At 40.7% G+C, this 22,863-nt stretch overlaps 2 protein-coding genes across 4 annotated transcripts in view; one reads left to right on the forward strand and one right to left on the reverse strand.

Annotated features, from left to right (window-relative positions):
• Positions 1–8,009, forward strand: part of palld (palladin, cytoskeletal associated protein) — a 68,905-nt gene extending 60,896 nt beyond the window's left edge. For all 3 annotated transcript variants that reach the window (XM_030727510.1, XM_030727511.1, XM_030727512.1), the window contains 7 exons: positions 672–821; positions 1,082–1,170; positions 2,051–2,183; positions 4,714–4,921; positions 5,477–5,642; positions 6,208–6,341; positions 6,432–8,009. In XM_030727510.1, the coding sequence (XP_030583370.1) occupies positions 672–821; positions 1,082–1,170; positions 2,051–2,183; positions 4,714–4,921; positions 5,477–5,642; positions 6,208–6,341; positions 6,432–6,592 (1,041 nt within the window). In that variant the 3' untranslated portion in view covers positions 6,593–8,009. The remainder of the gene's footprint in view (positions 1–671; positions 822–1,081; positions 1,171–2,050; positions 2,184–4,713; positions 4,922–5,476; positions 5,643–6,207; positions 6,342–6,431) is intronic.
• Positions 8,010–11,164: 3,155 nt separating this feature from the next.
• cbr4 (carbonyl reductase 4) lies at positions 11,165–15,965 on the reverse strand. Its single transcript, XM_030727899.1, has 6 exons — positions 15,825–15,965; positions 14,516–14,667; positions 13,724–13,844; positions 13,438–13,574; positions 11,980–12,114; positions 11,165–11,600 (listed from the first exon to the last, which is right to left on the reverse strand). The coding sequence occupies exons 2-6, from the start codon at positions 14,658–14,660 to the stop codon at positions 11,422–11,424; spliced, it is 717 nt and encodes a 238-aa protein (XP_030583759.1). The 5' UTR covers positions 14,661–14,667; positions 15,825–15,965; the 3' UTR covers positions 11,165–11,421.
• Positions 15,966–22,863: the final 6,898 nt, after the last annotated feature.

A 22,863-nucleotide genomic window follows, 5' to 3' on the forward strand; every position in this document is an offset into this window, starting at 1 on the left:
TGACCTAAAAGATCCTAATCTGATGCCTGAACCACCTCAACTGGCTCCTTTTGTTATGGAGGAGCAGCATCTCTCGTCTGAGATCCTACGATCTTTAATGAGCTCCTTTCTGCCATTTGTATCCACCATGTTATTCTTTCAGTCACTACCCACAGCTTATGGTCATAGGTGAGGTTGGGAGCATAGCTCTGTCAGTAAATCAGAAGCATTGCCTTCAGCCTGTCAGGAAAAGATCCACTTGTGGCAGCAACTTGTCCCCACCCTGTGACGAGCAGCTCCACCCTTTTATGCCTGAGGACAATGGCCTCAGACTTGGAAGTGTTAATTCTCATCCTAGCTGCTATGCACTCAGTTGAGAGCTGGAGGTTACTGCTCAGTGAGCCCAACAGGATCACATCACCTGCAAATAGCAAAGAGATGATCCTGAGATCACAGAACTCTATGCATAGAAATTCTGTCCATTAAAGTTATGAACAGAACTAGTGACAGAGTCCAGTGCTCACCTGGAGTGAGTCTGCCTTGTTGCCAGCAATGTAAAGCTCTTGTTATGGTTTGTAGAGCAAAAAGGACAACAACAACAAAAAAGAGCTGGTCATACACATTATTATAATACCAAAGCCAGTCTGTGAAAAGCATAACTTGCCTCACAGTTTTATAATCTTATGCCACAGGTCTACTGGTTTAAAGATGGCAAGCAGATCTCCAAGAGGAGCGAGCACTACAGGATCAGCCGAGACCCTGATGGAACCTGCTCCCTGCACACTGCTGCAGCCTCACTGGACGATGACGGCAATTACACCATCTTGGCAGGCAACCCTGAGGTGAGCTGAGGAAACAATGCATACACCTACATTTGTCTGCCTGTCTGATATGTCGACGCTCATTAAGATAATGCTCTCTGGCTTGAAGGGGAAGAGGGTGTTGAATAAGAGAGGAAAACCCTCACGAGGTTCAAAAGTTCATGTTGAACTACTAACTATCTTTTCCAGCTCTAACACTCACATTTCATTTCCTCCTCTCAGTTTGACTTGCTGCTCGTGGCATTTCATCACCTCATAAGTTTCCTCTCTTCCCCTCTCAGGGCAGGGTGAGCTGTACTGGCAGGATGATGGTCCAGGCGGTGAACCAGCGAGGCCGCAGCCAGCGCTCGGCACCTGGACACATGCGCAGGTGAGGCTGACAGCAGATGGAGAGAAGACAAACAAAATCAAAAGCCAGCACATGTGTTGCAGGCTGTTCACCATCTGCATGACTTCTGTGCTCGCTCACACATTTCCACACAGATTCAAAACAGTCCAAGAAGCTTCTATTTAAGCAAATGTTTGCCATGAGCTTAATCCCACTTTGTGCTTTGTTTAACTGTCTGTGCAGGGGGAGAAAAGCTCAGTGTTAATGAGAGGGAACACCTGCTAGCTCTGCTCTGTTTTTCATTGCTCTAATGATCTTGTATATACAGTGTGCAGTCATGCAAGGCCAGATATTGAAAAATGCACAGATGATCACAGACATTCTGATGGCAGCTTACAGAACATAAAAACCACCTGTAATCTGTTATTAAGATGAACACACCCTGATTAAATACGAGCTCAGAGATGTTTTGAGTGAGGAGAGATCCAGATAACAATCGGTATCTCATGCTCTCTTTATTTCCCTCCTCGGCTGATATGCAGGCGATGGTGATGTCACTGTTTTTATAGGCCATAGTCATAAGAACACCTCCAGGTCCTGACCTGTTGTACAGGGCTTAAAGAGACTATCGCAGTGTCACAAAACAGGAAGTAGAAGATTCACATTGCGTGCAGGAAAAAATTAAATATGTAGGGGAAAGAGAACTGGAGGGTTTCAAGCAGTATCCCACTCTTTCTGAAATATTCAAAGGAGGATTTATTAACTATAATTGCATGTGCTTTCTTAAACAGCCTTTGAGATTCTAGTTGGGAGTTTAACAGTCAACAAATGAAACCTGAAAGTTTTTTCTTTTCCGAAACATCTCATTAATCCAGAGCTTAAATTTTAATCCCAGAAACCCTTTGTGTCTTCTTTCTGCCAGGCCCAGGTCCAGGTCTAGAGACAGCGGTGATGAGAACGATAACATCCAAGAGCGTCACTTCCGCCCCCACTTCCTGCAGGCGCCCGGTGACCTCATTGTTCAGGAAGGCCGTCTGTGTCGAATGGACTGCAAGGTAAATACACACCTCTAGTGTAACATGTGCCAGCACGGGTGTACATAGTGATAAAAGAGGGGAAGGAAGGAGCTATTTTTCACCCTGTGGTAGCTGAATCACTTTTTCAACACAGTTCCAAAATGTTTCCCAACTAGAACTCCATGCATTAAAAAAAGCAAGTATCCAGTATGCTGTGAATACATCTTTGATGATAAACCTGGTATGACAGCCCTTGTGGGGAGTCCTTATTGTGGGACTTTAAATGGCTGAAATGGTCCAAATCTGTAACCACAGACTTTCTTGCAATGTTACGACTGATGTGAAGTGCTGGATGTAGGACATGGTAGGTTTTTGGTAGCAGCCTGTTTCTCTTTGCAATTCTGTTTTGGGAAAGGTCGTCCCAGTTAGAACTGTTAAAGTGAAAAATGGTTAGCTCTGGTGCCGGACAGCAACATGGTCCTGATTCCAGACCCTTGTCTGTGGAGTTTGCATATCCTCCCTGTGCTTACCCAGGTTTTCTTCATGCAAGGTTAATGGCTGGGGACACTCTTGCAAAAGAGATTCCTAATATCAAGAGCTGCACATGGTTGAAAAAAAAATTCAGGAGCTATTTTTTTATCTTTTGTAAATATTGTCATAATGCTTTATGACTATGTGGCACTGTGTTGTGAATAAACTAAATAAGAAAGGGAGTGTTTATGAAAAGGCATATCTATTTTTAAAGTGCTTTCAGGTGACATTTAAAATAAACCCCAGAATCAACTGTTGTGATCAAATGAGGAAGCCTATTCCAAAGTTTATCCCCTTCAGCCTAAAATTGATGCAAGAATAGATGTTTTATGAGATCGCCGCTCATTTTTCTCAGCAACCTATTGCTGCAGGCTAGAGAAGGCAATAAACTTAAAGTGATCTTAATGGCATGACCTTAAAATAGTGGATGAACTAGCAGTCCAAAGTTATCTGCAGATAATAAAGGTTTCTATTTTGAGAGTAACATATATAAGTTAACTGAGATGACTTGCCAGTGAGGGGTCGGATGTAATGACCGACCTCGTTAGTGAAACAGTCCGGGCCGATCACAGGGAGATGGAAAAAGCATGAGACATCCAGTTAATAAAAGACGCTAAACAGTCATTAAGGATATTAGGTTTTATGGATAGTAATGGATTAATGTTTATATGTTTCATTGCAGGGAAAATTAGCTATATGTATCTATATGCGGTGCTTTCACTGGTAAATGATTCAAATGAGCAGTAGAGTTTTTGATCAACTCAGAAATAGTGAGGAACTTTTGAGACACTCCATCCTGAGCTGCTTTTTTTTTTTTTTTTAAATGGAAAAAAGAAGAAAAAACAAATTATAGGCTGTTTTTTTGGTCTAGTATGGCACGTCAAGCTATGAACTTTAATGTGCCTGTGGTTTCAACCCTATGTTACAGTATGTTAGAATCTGTAATCTTTACTTTAACCCTACCAACAAGGCCACTGCTTTGATGTAACCTGCTGTGCTTATTGAATAGTCTGCAGGTGAGCACATTATCGCAGCATGCTGCTACGCTACGATAAAGCAAAGAGTCTAAAATAAGCAAGACGTGACTGGAAAGAAAAATGCCCGCACCAAAGAGAATATGTTAATCATAGTAATAGAGAAAAAGCCATTTCAGATCCGCCCTTTAATTCTGCGTCTGCTTTCAGGGAGGCTCCATGTCAGCGCTGCCAAGGAAGCATTTCCCTTTCCGTGCATTCCAGTTCCTTTAGGGAATATAAAAACTAGTGGCGACGAGATGTTTCATCACTTTATGAATGGCTCACGGCAGACAGAAAGAACACAGAGGTGTCATTTTTCAGGGATTAAGTGGGATCAGGTTTTCTACAATTATTTCCCCTCGCACCGCTTGCACCGCTCCCACCACTCGTACTCATTTTCTTTCTTCATCCCCTCCATCTTCACCTCATCTCCCTGCAGCCTGAGGCACTTAGAAACTCTCTGAAAAGCTGGTGCATGTAATAAAATAAAACAGACCCACAATTAACTCTCTATAAAAAGGCCGTCTTTTTGTGCCTGTCAGAAATAAACCGAGAGTCTCCATTCCATCAGAGCCCTTCATGTCGGGGATATTTATAGCAAATATTTATTTCCAGGTCATTTGAGGCTTTCTGGATTTTCCATTCTTAAAATGTCTCAGCTTCTAAATTTGTATTGGGCCCCTTCCAGAAATGCTTATCACTGCTTAGTCTGCTGTTTTGTGTTATTTCTGTGAGAATTTAAACATTATAATACTGGCGCATTTTCCGTGTGGGCCAGATGCAGCAAAGCAGGTGTTTGGTTTCTCTGCAAAGAGACGCGTCTTTTCTCAGTCCAGTTCATTCCCACGACAAAGCACGCAGGCGACCAGGCTCCTCCAGACAAACGCAGAACAACCAAACAGTTTTCATTTTCCCAGTAAACACAAACACACAGCTAATAAACTCCTTTTTTCCAAGAAAAACAAGCACAAACCTCACAAAGACTCACACGATCGCTCTTCTGTGTTTTTCCCCACCTGTAGGTGAGCGGCCTACCCATTCCTGACCTCATCTGGCAGCTGAACGGACAGACAATTCGCCCTGATTCTGCCCATAAGATGCTGGTGAGGGAAAATGGCGTGCACTCTTTGGTCATTGAGCCTGTGACCAGCCGTGACGCGGGCATCTACACCTGCATCGCCAGCAACAGAGCCGGCCAGAACTCTTTCAACCTGGAACTCATCGTTGCAGGTAAACAGAAACACCAGCATGAGAACCTATGGGGGTGGTTCCAGGATTTTTTTAATGGGGTGGCACGCAAAGGGCTGATCAGACAGAAATCAGACAGTTTTAGTTCAAACTAACTGAAAATGGAGTTTTAATCATTTTAACTGTGGGTAGCTTCCATAAATGTTTTTTTAAGTGTATCTTTTAGAAGTAAATGAGTTGGGGGAATGTTAAGTCATGAACCAATCCACCGTAAGGCACTTTTACATCTGTAATCAGCTTTCAGTGCATATTATTACCATTATATAGTCATATTTACAGTGGTGAATTGATGAAAGCAACATTTTTTTTTTCTAGAAATTAAATGGTAACTGTCACCCATGGTCACATTAATAAGTAAGCTCAAGTCCAGGAGTCCCAGTCAAAGGGAATTGGAATGTATCCCAGCAGTCTTAGGGCTAGAGCTGGGGTACAAAATGAACAGGTCACAGTGTAGCACAGGGCTAACACAGATGACACATAATTGATTGTTTGAGTCGATCCCTTAACGCATCTAAGTAACACCTTCTCTCTCTGTAGCCAAAGAGATGCACAAGGCCCCTTCGTTCATCGAGAAGCTGCAGAACACGAGCGTTGCAGAGGGTCATCCTGTGCGACTGGAGTGCCGTGTCGCAGGGGTTCCTTATCCACAAATCTTCTGGAAGAGGGAGAACGAGTCCTTCACCCACAACACAGACAGAATCAGGTAAACAGAAATAAATATGCCGACCCCCCCCCCAAAAAAAAGACATTAAATACTATTTAAATAATTTCTAAAATTTTATGCCAGTCCTTCTAGCAGTCACTTGCCAACATCTCTGCACAGTTATTTCATCTCAGAGAGGCACAACTTTAATAGTCACTGCAACATAAAAACTACATGTAAAGAATCACCAGTCAAATCTGCCAAAAACTGCTTATGAAGTATGGCATCTTCGCCCCAAAATGAGGTTTAGAAAACGTTTTTCTAGCAAGTTATATCAGTACTACATGTGCACACAGTTTTGCAACATTACAATTTCATGCACATTATAGATACAGTAAGCCTAGAAAAACTATACAGGCACTTACCTCCATCTTTAGTATGATAGGGGAGTGAATATGCCTGCCATCACATAAACCTTACCTCTGCGTGTGCGTCAGTGCAACATGTCTGGCTCTTTTGGGACAAGGATGCAACATTTTGGGCTTAGATTTCTACTCAGATTTCTTGGTGTGTTATGTCTCTCTCACCTATAATGTGTCTGATATATGTCAATGCTCTTTCCCAGCATGCACCAGGACAACTGTGGCTACCTGTGTATGATCATCCAGCCAGCTTTGAAAGAAGATGCTGGCTGGTACACCGTTTCGGCTAAGAATGATGCCGGCATCGTATCTAGCACCGCTCGGCTTGATGTTCACAGTAAGTTCAGGCTATCACACACTGCTCACTGAATCCACTATTTTCTTTTCCTTTATACAAAATATTTAACCTTTTCCATTCTTTCTTCAGCTCAGTGGCAGCAGCCTAACCTCCCCAAGCCCAAAAAGGTGCGTCCCTCCACCAGCCGCTATGCAGCATTGACAGAGAGAGGCCTGGACGTGAAGGCGGCGTTCTTCCCCGACTCCAGCCCGGTGCAGCCCGGTGGCCTGGTGGAAAGTGATGACCTGTAGAGACCACTGGGAGGTGTGAGGATTACCCAGAAAAGCCTGAAAGCTGCCTGTGATCCCGGCACTCCTAACAAGGAGAGGCAGAGTATAATCTTGTCCACCACCATTGAACTGCAGATGCTGAAGTAAAGTGTCGGTGGGCAGCGTGAGAAGGTGTTGCCATGTTTTGTTTTGCTTTTTTGAATTTAAATAGGATGACACAACACCAACGCATTACAAAATTCAACAAGGTGTTTCCCCAAGTTTCATTTTATCAACTGGATCTGGAAGTGATTGAAGTGTTTGCCACAAGAAAAGACTGTCTGATGTATGGCTGACTCTGTTTTACCCTTTAAAGTGCCTTTTTCTTTCTGTAAAGATAGAAAAAAAAACATGAAACCAAATTACTATGCATGTTCAAGTGGTGCCATTTGTAATTCACTGACTAATACTGTATTTATAAGTAGCACTCTCACCAGCTGAGGAAAGCGGACTGAATGGCTCAAAGCATCGTAGCTTCGACGAAGGAGATCACTGACTTTCATTATGAGGGCTTCTGTAGCACAGTGCAGATGCGTGACTGTAGTTAAAGCATCATACACCCTGTGTTTTCAGGTTACAGATCAGACATACTGGACAAGGCCGGACCTTACAAACTGTGTTTTTTAGGGTTTTTCTGTTTCTTTGTTTTTGCAGAAGGCATAAGGTTTGGTTAAAAGGATGTGTGTGTGCAGCGGACCTGAAGGAAAGTTTTAAGAAGAGGGGACGAGTAAAGCAGTAAATGCAGGTCGATAGAGGGATGCGAAGTGTATTACTGAAAAAGTGAAATGATGGTGGGTTACTTAGGCAATTATTTTTTCTTCTTCTTTGTCTTTTTTTTTTTCTTCCAAAGTGTGAATTGAAATGTTCTCACTTGAGAGTGGGTGCTGTGAAGGGTTTCAGTGTTTTCGTCACACACGTCACAGATTGTCCATTTTATTTTTGTATGGAAAAAAAAATACTATTTTACCTTCCCAACAAACATAAATTATATCTGCAACCTTCTGTTCACTGATAAAACAATCCTGTCTTTCATGAAGTTTTATAAATATATTTACTGCCTTAAATCACTTAATGCAAACACAGTTTCTTTGCATGTTTTTCTAGAACACTTGTACAGTGCCAAATAACTTCTACCAGGATGTATAAAAACACTGCTTTTTCCCTCAGTATTCATGGGTAGTAAACACTCAACAAAGAAATCAACAGCAAGGCATATTTATATCTATGATTTGCATCTCCTCTGTAGCGCTTTCTAAAGTGGACATCTATTTCTGAGCTTCGGTCAGCTGACACTTTCTGTGTTTGCACATTTCTATGCCAATCAATGCCTGTATATGGATTGTTCTCCTGATACTATTTTAGGTTATGAAAGTTAATAATAAAAAAATCAAACTCTTCAGACACAGTGTGAATGTTTTTATGGAGTGGTAGGCTCCTCCTAAAGCAATAAAAGGATGCCAAAAAACATACTATCAGTCACAGGAAATACCACTTGTGCTAAAAATATTGAAGAGCTATAAAGTCATGCTGTCTTTTGGCACAGTGATTCCCAACAAGGGGTACAAGACGAGTACCACCCCTCGTTTCTTCTTAGTTTGCGTCGTAGGAGCCAGACTTTCCTGTAATTTTTTTTAAAGTGGTCTTGAGCAATAGGTCTCCAGGGTTTCTGGAGAACTATTGCTCAAGTAAGCTCAAGTAACCGCTTTAATTTGTAGATAAAGTAAGAAATGCTCACTCAAGACGTGTAACCTGATCTACTCATTCTCTTAGTGATTTTTCTTGTTCTGTAAACCTGGGTTATTTTTCACCTGTAACACTGGCAAGTATCACTGCCAAATGAAACCATCATCAAGCCCTGCAGATGTGCGTTCCACATCACTGTTTTTATTACAGCAGCCTCTCTCCTCCTACTTTAAGCATGCTATTGTTCAACCCTTGCTGAAAAAAAAATCTAACCAGGACCTACCTTTACCTGAAAATTAAAGGTATGGGTAAGTCTGGGTTGCAAACAATTTTAGAAAAGGTTGCAACTGAGAAGCTTGTTTCTTTTTGGGAACGGCATAACATTTTTGATAAATTTCAGTCATGTTTTCGTAAACTGCATTCAACTGAAACTGCCCTCCTTCGGGTTACAAATTACGCTTTGATGGCTTCAGATGAAATTATTTCTGGTTTTGAAAAAGTTTGGGGGTTTTTTTTGTAGATCTGAGTTGAGCTTTTGATACTGTGGATCACACAGTCTTATTAAACAGGTCACATCAGGTGGTGGGTGTGTCTGGATCACTATTAGACTGGTTTAAATCTTACCTTGCAGACAGAAGTTTTTCTGTCTCTATTGTGGGAAAAAGCTCCCCTGTGCTGTGGTGTTCCACAAGGATCGGTTTTGGGACTTATATTGTTTAGCATGTTGCCTCGTGGACCGCTAATTGCTCATTTAAAAAAAAATAAATAAATCCTACCATCTGGTTACAGATGACATCCAGCTGTCCAACCTAACAGGCGTTTAGCTGATTTAAATGCCTGTTTGACTGGCATTAAGTTTGAGTTAAATGTGGATTACTTACAGTTAAATTCTGATAAAACACAGACTCTTATCATTGCTCCAGATAGTGCCAAACAATGCCTCAGGTCTCTAAGATCCTCTGTTAAATGTAGCCTGTGTAATCTTGGGGTTATCTTGTACAGTTCTCTGATTGCAATCGAATTAAATCACCTTTAAACAATCTGTTCAAAATGCAGCCACACGTCTTTAAACAAATTCTAGATAGAGATTTCAAATCTCCCTAATTTCTTAAAGTCTTTTTCACTGGCTCATGGTTTACTTTGGAATCAGTTTTAAAATTCTTGTTTTAACCTTTAAAGCTTTGCATGGTAAAGCGCCTCCGCAGAGACTACCGCTGGCTCCTCATGCTCGTTTTAAAACACACAGAAATCAGACCTTCAGGGTAGTGGCTCTAAAACTCTAGGATGAGTTGCCTTCATGCCTTCATTTTATTGAATCAAAGGTACCTTTAAAAAAAAAAACATATAAAGACATTCCTGTTCAGACAGACATTTGGATAATTATGTTTCTGACACTGTGTTGTTCACATATGTTTTATTGCGTGGTTTTTCTCTGTGACTTTGTCTGTGAAAGGCGCTTTATAATAAACTTTTACTTACTTACTTTATTATCAAAGTTTTTCTGTGGACATTGGCTACTTTTTCAATCCTTTTCAGTCCAGTCCTTATACCTGACCATTTTCAGAGGAATGTTTATTTGTTTGTTTGCTTGTTAAGCCACTTAACACTGACCTATGAATCAATCAAATATAAAAAAGGCACCTACCTCAAGGGACGAACCAGTGTTGTGTCTACACATAACAGACAACTTAGCAAAGAACCAATTTTAAACAGTATCTTTAGGCACTTTGTTACTAGCAGCCTGTGGCAACACAACAGGAAACAGGAAAAAAAAAATCCAACAAAGACCTGAGAGATACATCTGGCCCTTCAGTTGATCCATCTACATCTAGCCTGGACCACAATATTATTGCAGAAGCGTGGGGTAAAGAAATGAGGGGTGGCTCAAGACTTTTGCACAGTACTGTTTTTTGGGGAGTACTTCTGTAGTAGGCAGAGATCAGGTAACTGAAAATATTGCATAAGTGGCAGTAAATTCATCCCAAGATCAGATGCTCAGAGAAAGAACAAATGGTGAACTAAAAGTGGACCAAATCCAGTTCAAAATGAGTTTAAGAGGACTTGAAAGATGGACATTAGGAAATGCACCCAAAAGAGAAAGCCCAATCAATGCAGCTCATTTAACAGCATGTTTTAATGACTGCCCCTCCCTGAGTCTGGTTCTGCTGGAGGTTTCTTCCTGTTAAATGGGAGTTTTTCCTTCCCACTGTCACCAAGTGTTTGCTCATAGGGGGTCGTTTTGATTGTTGGGTTTTCTCTGTATTATTGTAGGGTCTTTACCTTACAATATAAAGTGTTTTGAGGTGACTGTTGGCTGTGATTTGGCACTATATAAATAAAATTGAATTGATTTGAAAAGAATGAGCTTTGCAAATCTCATCACTGAGCATGACAGTCACCTCCAGCCCCACAAATCCACAGTACAGGTCCAGAGCTGTAACCAGACACTCAAAACATTCCCAGAGCTAAAAATACCCCCTTACCTCCACCACTACCTCTAATTCCCTCCAGCTGCAGCCCGACATGCCCCCTCCCTCAACAGGCCCCTCCAGAGGTGGGCTAGGGGGGTTGCAGGCAGGGGGCGGCGGAGGGCAACATGTGGCGTCTGTGAGGGGGTCTCCCAGGGGGACATGGGGAACAAAACATGAGCGTTAGGATCAGTGGCATGCGAGCGGGCGGGTGCTCTGCAGTCATGGAAAAAGACCAACAGCGGTAAATTTACTGATCAAATTCAGGACCCTGGGGCACGGAGGTCTGGACTGGGCTAGACACTCCGGAGTCAGCGTTAGTCATGACTGACTGTCACAGGCCACGCCCACAGTGGCTGAACACAGTGACTCAGCAGAAGTAAGTAAATGAGCTTTAACAACATGCAGTATGTTTGGTTTAATCTGAAGGTTTCAACACAGCTGACACAAGTAAAAAAAATACACAAGCTCATAATCTAGCAGCTAATCAGGTATCACTTTAATGTGGGCAGGCAACTCTGCTTAACTTCAGCTGTAAGGCTTTAAGTGCAAACGTTTTTCTTTTTGTTATCAATCATACATTTCTCAATCAAGAGTAACAATTAATGCCTAATATAAGACACACAACAGTGTAACAGCTCCAGATGAAGCTGTTACTCCCTACATGGCCAACTGCAGCCCTCCGTCCACCACCAGCACCTCTCCCGTAACGTACGAGGACTCCAAGAGGAAGAGGACGGCCCGTGCTACCTCCTCCGGCTCTCCAAATCTCCCCAGAGGGATGGAGCGCTTCACAGCCTCCTCGCTCATCTCTGCAGTCATGTCAGTGTGGATAAATCCTACCAAAAGAGCAGTAAGATGACAGAGACAGACTGACATAAGCAATGCTGGGTGCAACATCTTCCAAGGTACTGTGTTAATACTAAACCCTGAAGAATTACTGTGCTAAAAACATTACAATTAATAATTACTAATCACTAATTTAAGGCTCTAATGTGTGCTCCAACTTGCACTGGTGCCAGTGGTAGAAATGAGTTTCCCCTAGAGGGTGTCTGAGCTCACCCTTACAGGAGTGTTACTTTAAAAAAACAAAAAGAAAAAAAGAGAAATGTACAAGGTGATTTTTTGTTTTTTTAGTAAAAATCCAAGCCTGGAAATAAGAAGGGTCATAGGAGATGTTGAGAAGACAGAGAGGGAAAGGTGAAGGATGTGCTGTACCTGGAGCCACCAGGTTAACCCGGATATTACGTGAAGCAACTTCTTTAGCCAAGGAGCGAGTGAAGCCCTCTAAACCAGCTTTACTGGCGCTGTAGACACACTGACCAGAGTTTCCTTTTAGGCCCACAACAGAGCCTGCAGACATGATACAGAAATACATTAAGATGACATTCATGCTCCTATTTAATATGAATCAAAATCAAATTGCATTACTCCAGTGTGGCGGGTAAAGAATTTGTGACTCTGTTATTAATTTATGTCTTATGATTTAATAGATTTTCTTTGCAAAGAAGTATAAACACAATAAACCTCGAGGGAGAATTTACATTAATATTATTGTAGTCACGCTTGCGTTTTCACATTCTGGTTTGATTTTCTTACAGCGTGCAGTCAGTCTAATGCTATTTAATGCCTGCGGTCTCAGGTGCTGGAGGTGTTCTGGATTACAGCAAAGCCCTTCTAGAAGCAAATCTCACCACTCAGCAGCCATCTTGAAGCACCTCCGGGCAGTTACTTTGATATAACTAAGTTAACTTTAATTTCAGTGGTCATAGAGACACAAAACCAGCCCGCTGAGATGACCGCAGAGCAAACTTTGCTTTTGCCTGCAGCATCAGAGACTAACAAACCGACCGAGAAGGCCGGCTCTGTGATTGGCTGCAAACCTGTGAAGCTGTGGCGGAGAGGAGGTCACTCAACAAACTTTTATGCATTGTGGATAACCCTCGACCACCCTCTGCACCACTTACTGAAAAGGCAGCAGAGAACTTCCTCTAACAGACTGATTCAGGAAATCTTTTCCTCATGCAACGATGTTTTACAACTCAACACATCTGTTTAGCAGAGAGTCATCTGTTCTCTCACCTCACAGCTTGATTTCAAACATGCATTGTTCACTACACTTCACAATCTGCTGTGCCACTTTTATGTCATCTGCCATCAACTGTGCTTGTTTTCTGCTACATTTAGTACTTTATTCTATTTTATTATGTTTCTCTTTATTTTATGAAGCTATATATGGAGACATTATTCAGTTATTAGACTGTATATTTTCTAGCTTTTCTTTAGCCTGTTGAGCCACTTTTTTCACAAAGTATTTAATTATTTTATGTACCAACACAACAAATAACCAAAAAGAGAAAACCTGGAGGATTAAAAAAAGTCTACTTGCACAACAATCTTTTCTTCCATGGATTTCAATTCAGGATTTTCTCTCTTTCTCATAATGTATCTGATTACAATGACACAAAAAAAAACAAACCCTCAAAACTTTTAAGCTCCAGAAACATGTGGTGTGCATTCAGGAAAGGTGAGTACCTGATTTTATTTGGGCTAACATGAGCAAATAAATACAACTATGCTCATTAAAGGGCACACTAAAGTGAAACTATAAAAGCAGTAACACTGCCACCTAGTGGCTAAGATGAAGCCACACCACTAATCTGAGCTATTAATTACCTATATTGATGATAGCTGCTCCTTGGCTGTGCAACATGCTGCGCAGTGCTGCCCTGCATGTCAGCATGGAGCCCAGCAGGTTGGTGTGAAGCAGAGACACCATGTCCTCCGGTTTGGTCCTCACTAGCAGACCATCCCTGAGCAAACACACAACAGCAATATATGCAGGAGTTCAGCAGTCAAGTCTTCTATGAAAAATATCAATTTATATACAGTATATGCCCTTAAATACTTTTGCAAATCCAGCAGAGAATCAGGAGAGGTGTCCACTTCTGTGTTTGCTCACCTGTTGATGCCGGCTGCATTCACAAGATAGGAGATGTTTCCACAGGTCTTCTGGATTGTTTCGAAGGTTTTCTGCACCTCCTGCTCCTTAGAGATGTCACAGCTGAAAGCCATGTGATCATCTAGAGAGGACACACACCAGATCTACTGTGACAACACTGTTCATAACAGCTAAAGGGCCTCAAAGTCTACACTGAAAGCCGTATGGGTACAGCTTCCGAATGTGACTTAAACCTGCAGTCCTTCTAATAGCCAACAGGGTTGAAGAAGAAGTCTGATTATATAGAAGTCTATGAGAAAGCTACCTTATTTCTAACTTGGTTTATGACCTCAGTAAGAACTAGACTAAGATAAAGTAAGTAGAGGGCCATGTATCAATTCATATTTCAGCCTTTAAAAGATTTTTTTGGTGCCTGTTTCTTTTATTTTAGGTCTATTTCATGTGTGACCTATGGTCTAATCTTCTTTCATTTCACAGAATGCATTATTAGATCTACTCTTGCGCATCGCCATAGTTTGAGGCTGGCAGGAAAATGGATGCACGCTGCCAACACACATTTGCTTTTGTGATAAAGAGATTCAATTTATTAAAGTTTATTATTATGTGCATACAGTGCTTAACGAATTTATTAGCTCCAAACCCAATATCCTAAATTAACAGCATCGGTAATTACCAAATTAATTAATTATATTTGTGCAATGGTTAATCCACCAGTACGTTTTCTTGTTTTTATGACTGGTGCTATAATAAATTTGTTAAGCTCTGTAAATGACACACAGTACAGCACCATACCTCCATGCAGCGATGCCACAGTTGCCTGGGCAATGCCTTCGCTCCTGGAGACGACGGCTATCCTGCAGCCTCTTTCTGCCAGCAGGTGAGACACAGCTTTCCCAATGCCTCTGGAGCCCCCACACACTACTGCCAACCTGGACATGATGACCCTGCAGGAGAGGCAACAGCTCTGCACATCACAACACAGCACAACTACAACTAAGGAGCAGTGCACAGACTGCAATGCCCAGCAAAGGCTTAGATTACTTCAGGTGGGACGCAGGAGACACATCCCTGCTTCCATTTATCATCTTTATATGTCAATGGCATAGTCTGATTATTGAATGGAAGGTGCTAGGAGGTAGACTTAAGTTACTGATCAAAAATAAACACAATAAACTGCATATCACAGGTTTAACATTTGCATCTTAAGCATTTTATCTGAATGCAATGTTTCCAATTGTCGCTAAGTTAATTCTTAGTGTTAAACTGCTGGTGACTGTTATTTGAGATTCTGTGCCGTCTGGTAATCGCTTCTGGGTTTCAGCAGGGATGCATTCAAGGACTGGCACACAGTTTTTGAGCCACAAGTGTCATCAAGTGTCCTACATTATGTGTGACTGAACAGCATTTTTATCCCTAGTCCCATATTTTGATCAGCTCTGCAGGTACTAAAGTTTAGCCTTTCCAGGGTTCACCCCGCAACCCTGGAAAGGATAAGCGGAAGAAGATGGAGGGATGGATGGAGGGATGGATGGGTGGATAACAACAATTATTGGAACAAAAAAAAAAAGGAATACAAGAGTATAATGAGTCTATCACATAAGAACTGCAGAATTTAATTATAATCTTTCCCCAGTTGGGATCTGGTCACCCTTGTATCGAAGCATAACGCATTTACATGACCAAACTGTACAGTTTTTCCCGTAGGGATAGAGTGTGTTGGAGGCAGATGATCCGCTGTGGCGACCCCTAAAGGGAGCAGCCGAAAGAAGATGCACAAACTCGGGAAAAACACGACAATTGAATCCGTTAAACTTTCGCACCCCAGGCAAGTTACTGGTTGCAAAGCACAAGTTAGCCTGTTCTAAATCTGCTTTCTTCACAACACTGGGGTAAAAGACAGACTTCAAAATCCATCTAGGCAAGTATACACGGTCAAAACGATCAAAATATGGGACACTGTCTCAAGATGTGGGACAAAATGCTGAGTAGTCTCATATAAAGTAGAACACCGGATCACCTCAGCGACGCTAAGAGTCGCGCTGTGGTTGTCCGGTAAATATTAATGGTGACTGTAAAGTTTATGCAGCGCTCTGACGCTTACCTTACTTTTCTGTGTCTAACACTCCGTTTGAGAAAGACTGACCACGTGTATGAATTTTATTTACTGAACAAATACAGAATATCAGAGGAGCGGGTGGTCATGGGCGCCGCCATGTTTGCTCTCTACTGTTATTGTGCTGCTCGTCGTTAGTCGGTAGATGGCGCTGTAGACTAGACTGGGATGACTGGACCAGCGCTGCTTTTTTTTTTTTTTTTTTTTTTTTTTTTTTTGTCTTTTTGTTAGTTTTTGTTTTGTGAAACCCTTTAGACTGACAGCAAAATAATAATAAAATGTGCTCAAAATTTTTGGGATCTTGTTCAGTATTCCTACAATATTTCTGCAATGTCTCTTTAACATGGAGGTCAGACTTTGAGTCTTTGTGTCTGAAAATTCTTATTTCACATCGATTATTACAGCAATTATCTGTAAGTTGTACCTTAATAAGGATATATATGTTTATACTGGCAGATGCAGACCACAGAGACCTGTACTCAGTAGTTTTATTTCAAAGCTGTACTGTCCAATAGACTTTACACCCCGTGTATACTGAGCCGCTTTGTCGTCTGACATTTGTTTGTTTTACTACATTCAGTAAGCCATTTGTATTCATTTTATTTTGCTTTATTGAATTTATTGTATTATATTCTGCAGCTTTTATTATATTTTTATTATATTTTCTTCACATTTTTATAGTTTTTACCTTACTGAGCTACTTTGCTTTATTTTAGACATTTTGTTATGAATTATATTTATTGTTTCAGCTGCTGTAACACAGGAACCTCTCAGTTTTTTAAATAAATAAAGCATATCTTTATCTTACTACCAGTAAAATAATATGGTGATTTTTATTTGCAGTTATTCAGTTTCCTCATTATTCCCTTGTGGAAATATGTCTCTCCAGGAAACACAAATCTATCATCAGTGCACACACACAAAAAACAAAAAAAAAATCATGTTGAGACTGGTTGAGTGGCCTTGGCCTACACCTGGACAGTCCATCAGACTGAGAGTTATTCTGTCAGATTGATTTGCTGAAGCTAAATCACATTCATCTCCTCTGCCACAGTGGATGTGTAGCCCTAAGCGCTGTGTATCATACACACAGTGTAAATGGAAAAAAAAAAATGCAAGCACCACAAACAGTTTAATTTCCTATATATGTGATGACTCTCAACACAGTTTATTAACTGTGTTAGTGTGTAAGAGAGAAACTGGACTGGTTTGGTTTTCAGATTTCCCCAAAGACGCAGAGCTGTTATTCATAAACAAGATCTATGTATGGAGGACCATAACTGACAAAATAGAATGAAATTAAATAATAATAATAAAAAAGGCAACAAAATAAAGTAAGATGGCAGTTGTTCATATTAGGGGTGGGACTTTAACGCGTTAATTTTGATTAATTAATTACGGGGAAAATAACAAATTAAAAATTTTAACGCATTTTAATCACACTTTGCACCGTGGAACGTTTCTCAGTGCACGAGTTCCAGGCATACAGATTATATCGTCGCACAATGTCCAAATTCAGGGGCTGCATCCTTTGAAGGACCTGGCCCCAACCCCTTCGCAGCCCACGAAGGCTGCAAAGGCCGGAAGTGAGCGTCTAGCCTTCATATCAGCGTCGCCTCACCTCAGCGTAGATCATGTTGCCTAGCAACCGTGAGTGCAAAGCACAGCTGTGTAAAAGCAGCTGGTTAAACAGAGAACTAACTTTTGCTCCTTTTAGTGGTTTAATTTTAATTATTTTATTCAAAATAAGCTGTTAAAACAAGCATAACACATTTCAACATCAAGGAATACAGCTGAGCGAATGATTGATTTCCAATTATATTAAGTGAGAAATTAATGTTGAATAAAACTATCCAGTTATGATGCTTAACTTTAATTTCAGGAGTTTGCTTATCACAGGAGCACTTCCGCCCTTTGTTGGTCTGTGTAGTCCCACCCCTAGTTAATATATAATGGCAAGCATACACCCACCAGCCACTTTGTTACACCTGTTCAATGGCTAATTACAATAAATATCTAATCAACCAATCACATGGCAGGAACTCAGTACATTTAGATATGTAGACATGGTAAATACAACCTGCTGAAATTCAAACCAAGTACAGAATGGGGACAAAAGGTAATTTAAGTGACTTTGAATGTGGCAGAGTTGCTGTTGCCATAAAGTTGTCAGTTAATTTTGGAAGTTCTGGCCCTCCATAGCTCACAGCTCTGTATGTACACAAAGTTCTGACCAGCATGCCAAATGCTTTTATGCTTTCCTAGAACTATTTTCTCTGATTGTTGGGTTATTTTTAGATGCTGTCACATCTTCATGTCACAAACACACCTTTACTTTTCTGATATTATTGCACAGAAAATCTTCTCCAAGAAGCCCAGCATGCAACTCCTATCTGTTTTTTTTCCAAGCACCGTAAAGAGTTCGAGGAGGACTTGATTCCTTTCACTGCATTCACTTGAACCAGCTTACACACCTTGAGCTTAAACATTATCAAGAATTGTTGACCTTGAGGCCTTAATTCGTAAACTCTACACACCCCTCGCAGCTATGAATATTTTACCTGCTCTGTGCACACATGGCTTCGCCTATATTTAAACACACTCCCTACCCAACCTGTAACTCACAGTCCTGTCAGCCTGAAATATTCCTGCAACAGATTTAGCATGTGTGCATAATCTACCGAAGCACAACGAGCCAAGTGGACAGATTATATAACGCACATCCTAGAGTCGGGCACAGTGATTAAAGTACAAGTGTTCCTAACAAAAACCTTTTTTTTCCCCTCTTATTCCTCCTCACTATAGTCTCATGCTCATATATTGGAGTAACTTATTTCCATGGAAACCCATCCTCTGCAGGGAGCTGTGTGCAGCACAATGACCTCTCTGGGTGCTTGTCAGTTCCTGTCAACATTTCCCAGCTGAACACTCAGGGAAGGCTCACCTCTCTTTGCTCTGCTGTAAGTCACAGGAGACGCTCCTTGGCAGCAGCAACCTTTTATTTCTGGAGACAATGATGAACACGTGTGCCGTGCCTTTAACCCGAATACATTTAATTTGAAACAAATGCCTCTTTGCTGCTGTTGTTACTCAGTTTAGTGTATATTGCACTTTATTAATGCAGCTCATTAAATGTTATTTTCAATTACGATTTTGGTTTCTTACAATTATGAAATTAAGATTAAATAAATGTTGTTCCTCTTTACGTTTAACAGCAGTGCTCTTATTCTGGCCCTCCCACCCCCACCAGGCTTTGAGAGATTTAGTTCAGCTTGAGGCAAGATGACTGAAAAGCAGCCTTTGATCAACAGGAAACAAGTCAGTATTTTTGAAACATTTTGATTTCAATTAATCAGAGAAGACACTTTTTTAAAATAAAGTGGAGCAAATCAAAGCTGCTTTAATAGTCAATGAGTAATCATGTTAAATAGTTATGATTACCTCATTTCCTATTCACGACAGCTCTCTCAGGGCACTTTAATACACTCAGAAAGGAAAAAAGTAAAGTGGGCTGAAGTATGAAGCCAACACGTGGCCACTGGAGGAACTGCAGGTTTTTGGCACATCTGTGACTTAATTTTTCAGACCCAGAATTTTGCACTTTGGGCAGAACCAGACTTAGTGAGGGCATACTTGAGTGGTTGTGTTGAGACAAACACATCCACAGAAAGAATACCAGAGGGAGGTGAGGACAGTAACTGCTGATTGGGAACGGTGCAGGGAGAGAGAGGACAGAGAGGGCGAGAACAAAACACAAACTGCAGAAGAGAGAAGACACAAAGTTAAAGATGTGCAGCAGTGGCGTAAAAATGGGTGAAAAGCATAGACAGTTTTTAAAAAATGGACATAGCTTGTGAAACTGATGTAGATGTACAGTATCAGTCAAAAGTTTGGACACTGACTGGTACTGTATCTTAAACCTGCATTCTTTGTAAAGGCCACCAGGGGGTGGTAATTGCAAAAAGTCTATGGAAAAAAAGCCATTGGCACCGACCTAAGTAAAAGGCTTTATTCATTAGTTTATGGGCAACATCACTCATTTTGGTTCATACTGAATAAAAATATTAAGTAATTTTTTTTTTTTATAAATGTTAGTCATTCTAAGATTCAGAAAGAAGCATTATCCAGGGTACATGCTCATTGGCTAACAACTTGCAACTGACCAGACATTAGCCAATAAGCATGTGTTTGACACTCAGATGGACCCCTCACTCACTGCACCCAGTTTCAGTGATTTCCCCTCTGCTAACCATGTCTTGCTGTGTGGTACAGCTTGTCTGAGAAGTTCTCCAGTTAGCTGAGCGAAATTCTAGTATTTCATTAGTCTGTTGCTTAGCTTTAATTAGAAGGTATCTGGGTCTGTGCCTTGCATCTGTAGAGTTTATAAATGCAGTTTGCTAAACAAATGTACTTTTAGCTGATAACTTAATACTCCCACCGCTTGTCCAAGTTCAGACACTTTTGGCTCCAAAAAAGTAACATGGTGGCAGCCAGAAGGCTAACAGTGAGGCTTCAGAATGCCAGTGGGTAACGTCAAGGTGGCTACATCCATCTTTTTTATACAGTCAATGAAGAAATATAATCTCTTGTCCTGGCAGTAATCTCTGTGTGTGTGTGTGTGTGTGTGTGTGTGTGTATAGTACTATGCAAAAGTATTCAGTCACCATCTGTTTCTTTAGATTTTGCTTCCAAGGAGCCAGACTTTCAGTAATTTTTTAAAGTAGTCTTGAGCAAGTTTTTTTTTTTAGACTTTTTTGAGGGCCTTTCAAAGTTTTTCTCTGGACATTGGCTGCTTTTTCACTCATTTTTAGTCAAGTCCATCTACCATGAATCCAAAATGGGAGCTAGTTACAAAGACGAGGGGCCTGAAAGCTGAAGGCTCTGTCTCCCATTCTACTCTTAATATCCTAGGTACCAGAAGTAAGCCAGCAGTCCGAGAGTGAAGTGCTCTATTGGGGTGATACGGTACTACGAGGTCTTTAAGATAAGATGGGGCCTGATTATTCAAGACCTTGTATGTGAGGAGAAGAATTTAAAATTTTATTCTAGATTTAACAGGGAGCCAATGAAGAGAAGCCAATATGGGAGAAATCTGCTCTCTCTTTCTAGTCCCTGTCAGTACTCTAGCTGCAGCATTTTGAATCATTGAAGGCTTTTCAGGGAGCTTTTAGGACAGCCTGATAATAATGAATTACAATAGTCCAGCCTAGAAGTAATAAATGCATGAATTAGTTTTTCAGCATCCCTCTGAGAAAGGACATTTCTAATTTTAGAAATATTGTGCAAATGGAAAAAAAGCAGTCCTACATATTTGTTTAATATGTGCATTGAAGGACAAATCTTGGTCAAAAAGGATTCCAAGATTTCTCACAGTGTTACTGGAGGCCAAAGTAATGCTATCCAGAGTAAGTATCTGGTTAGACACCATGTTCCTAAGATTTGTGGGGCCGAGTACAGTAACCTTTTATCTGAATTTAGAAGCAGGAAATTAGAGGTCATCCAGGCCTTAATGTCTTTAAGACATTCCTGCAGTTTAACTAATTGATGTGCATCATCTGGCTTCATAGATAGATAAAGCTGAGTATCATCTGCATAACAATGAAAATTGATGCAATGCAAGGGAAGCATGTATTGTGTATAGTGTAAATAAAATTGGACCTAGTACAGAACACTGTGGAACTCCATAATTAACCTTGGCATGGGATGAAGACTCCCGATTTACATGAACAAATTGGAGTCTATTAGATAAATGTGCAAAAAACACACTTGGTCCCATTTCTTTAGTTGAATCTATAAAAAAATGCCAAAGATGACAGTTAGACAGGCATAAAGTATTTTTGCAACAACAAGGTGATTCCCAAAGAGCTACTAGCTGAAAACTTGGCATATATCCTGGTGTGTACTTGGGAGTGGAGGACAAAAGAATAAGGCCTGAAAATTATCCTCAGTAGATGAGCAGTATCTGAAAATTACGTCCTTAGCAGGAAAAAAAAATTAGCCAAGATCTGACACAGGACCTGAGAGATGCATCTGGCCCTTCGTTTGATCCATCTTCTGCTGAAGCCTCATAAGAAATTATCTCAGTGGAAAGGATGAGAAGCCATTTTTGAGGAATGGAAACAGGGAGGAAAAGCTGAGCTAAATGCCAAGTTACACAAGAACAGGGGTGAAAATGAGTGGCAACAGGTCTTATGGGGTTATGAATTCAAATTTGAATTTTTAAAAATATGTATGGAGGTGGTCAGACAAGAGGTACAACAGTGAGTGTCTACAGCAGTCTGTAAAACATGGTCGAGGCTCTGGTGGATATTCATGGTTTGGGGATGAATATCAGCCAGTCATGTTGGTGATCTTGTCAAAACTGATGGATTATGAATGCAGAAAAGTACAAAGATTTTGATCCACCATGCAATACCATCTGGAAAGCGTCTGATTGGCAACGGCTTAATTTTTCAGCATGACAATGAATTCAAACACATCGCCAATGCAGTAAAAGAATACCTGGAAGGAAGAAAACATGCATCAGTCATAGACTGGCCTCCCCAGAGCCTGGGCCTCAACATTACTGAAGCAGCGTGACATCATTTTGACAGAGAACATAACAAAAGATAGCCAACAAAAAAAAAAAAAAAAAAAAAGATTTTCCTTCAGGAAGCCTGAAGAACTATTCCTGAAGAAATCATGTTTGTTTCCTTGTGTATTGCGTGGCTGTTTGCACATGTTTAACATTTTCCTAGCAAGATATAAAGAAATAAGTGGTGGGGCTCAAGACTTTTTCAAAGTACTGCACTTACAAATAAATGGAGAACCTGTACATTTGTGAGGTTTACTAGTTCCACCCAATAAATAAATATAATACAATAGATATAATAAATGTCCTGTAAACAGCAGTAACCTGGTTAGACACATCTGCTCTGACATGACACAGTCACAGTACTGTCACAAAGTGATGACGTAGCCTCAGAGAAATATGGAAACCATTAGCTTTTATTGTTATAGAGATTTTTACAAAAAAAAAAAAACATGT

Source organism: Archocentrus centrarchus, chromosome 4, assembly GCF_007364275.1.
Source record: "Archocentrus centrarchus isolate MPI-CPG fArcCen1 chromosome 4, fArcCen1, whole genome shotgun sequence".
NCBI classification, from domain to species: domain Eukaryota; kingdom Metazoa; phylum Chordata; class Actinopteri; order Cichliformes; family Cichlidae; genus Archocentrus; species Archocentrus centrarchus.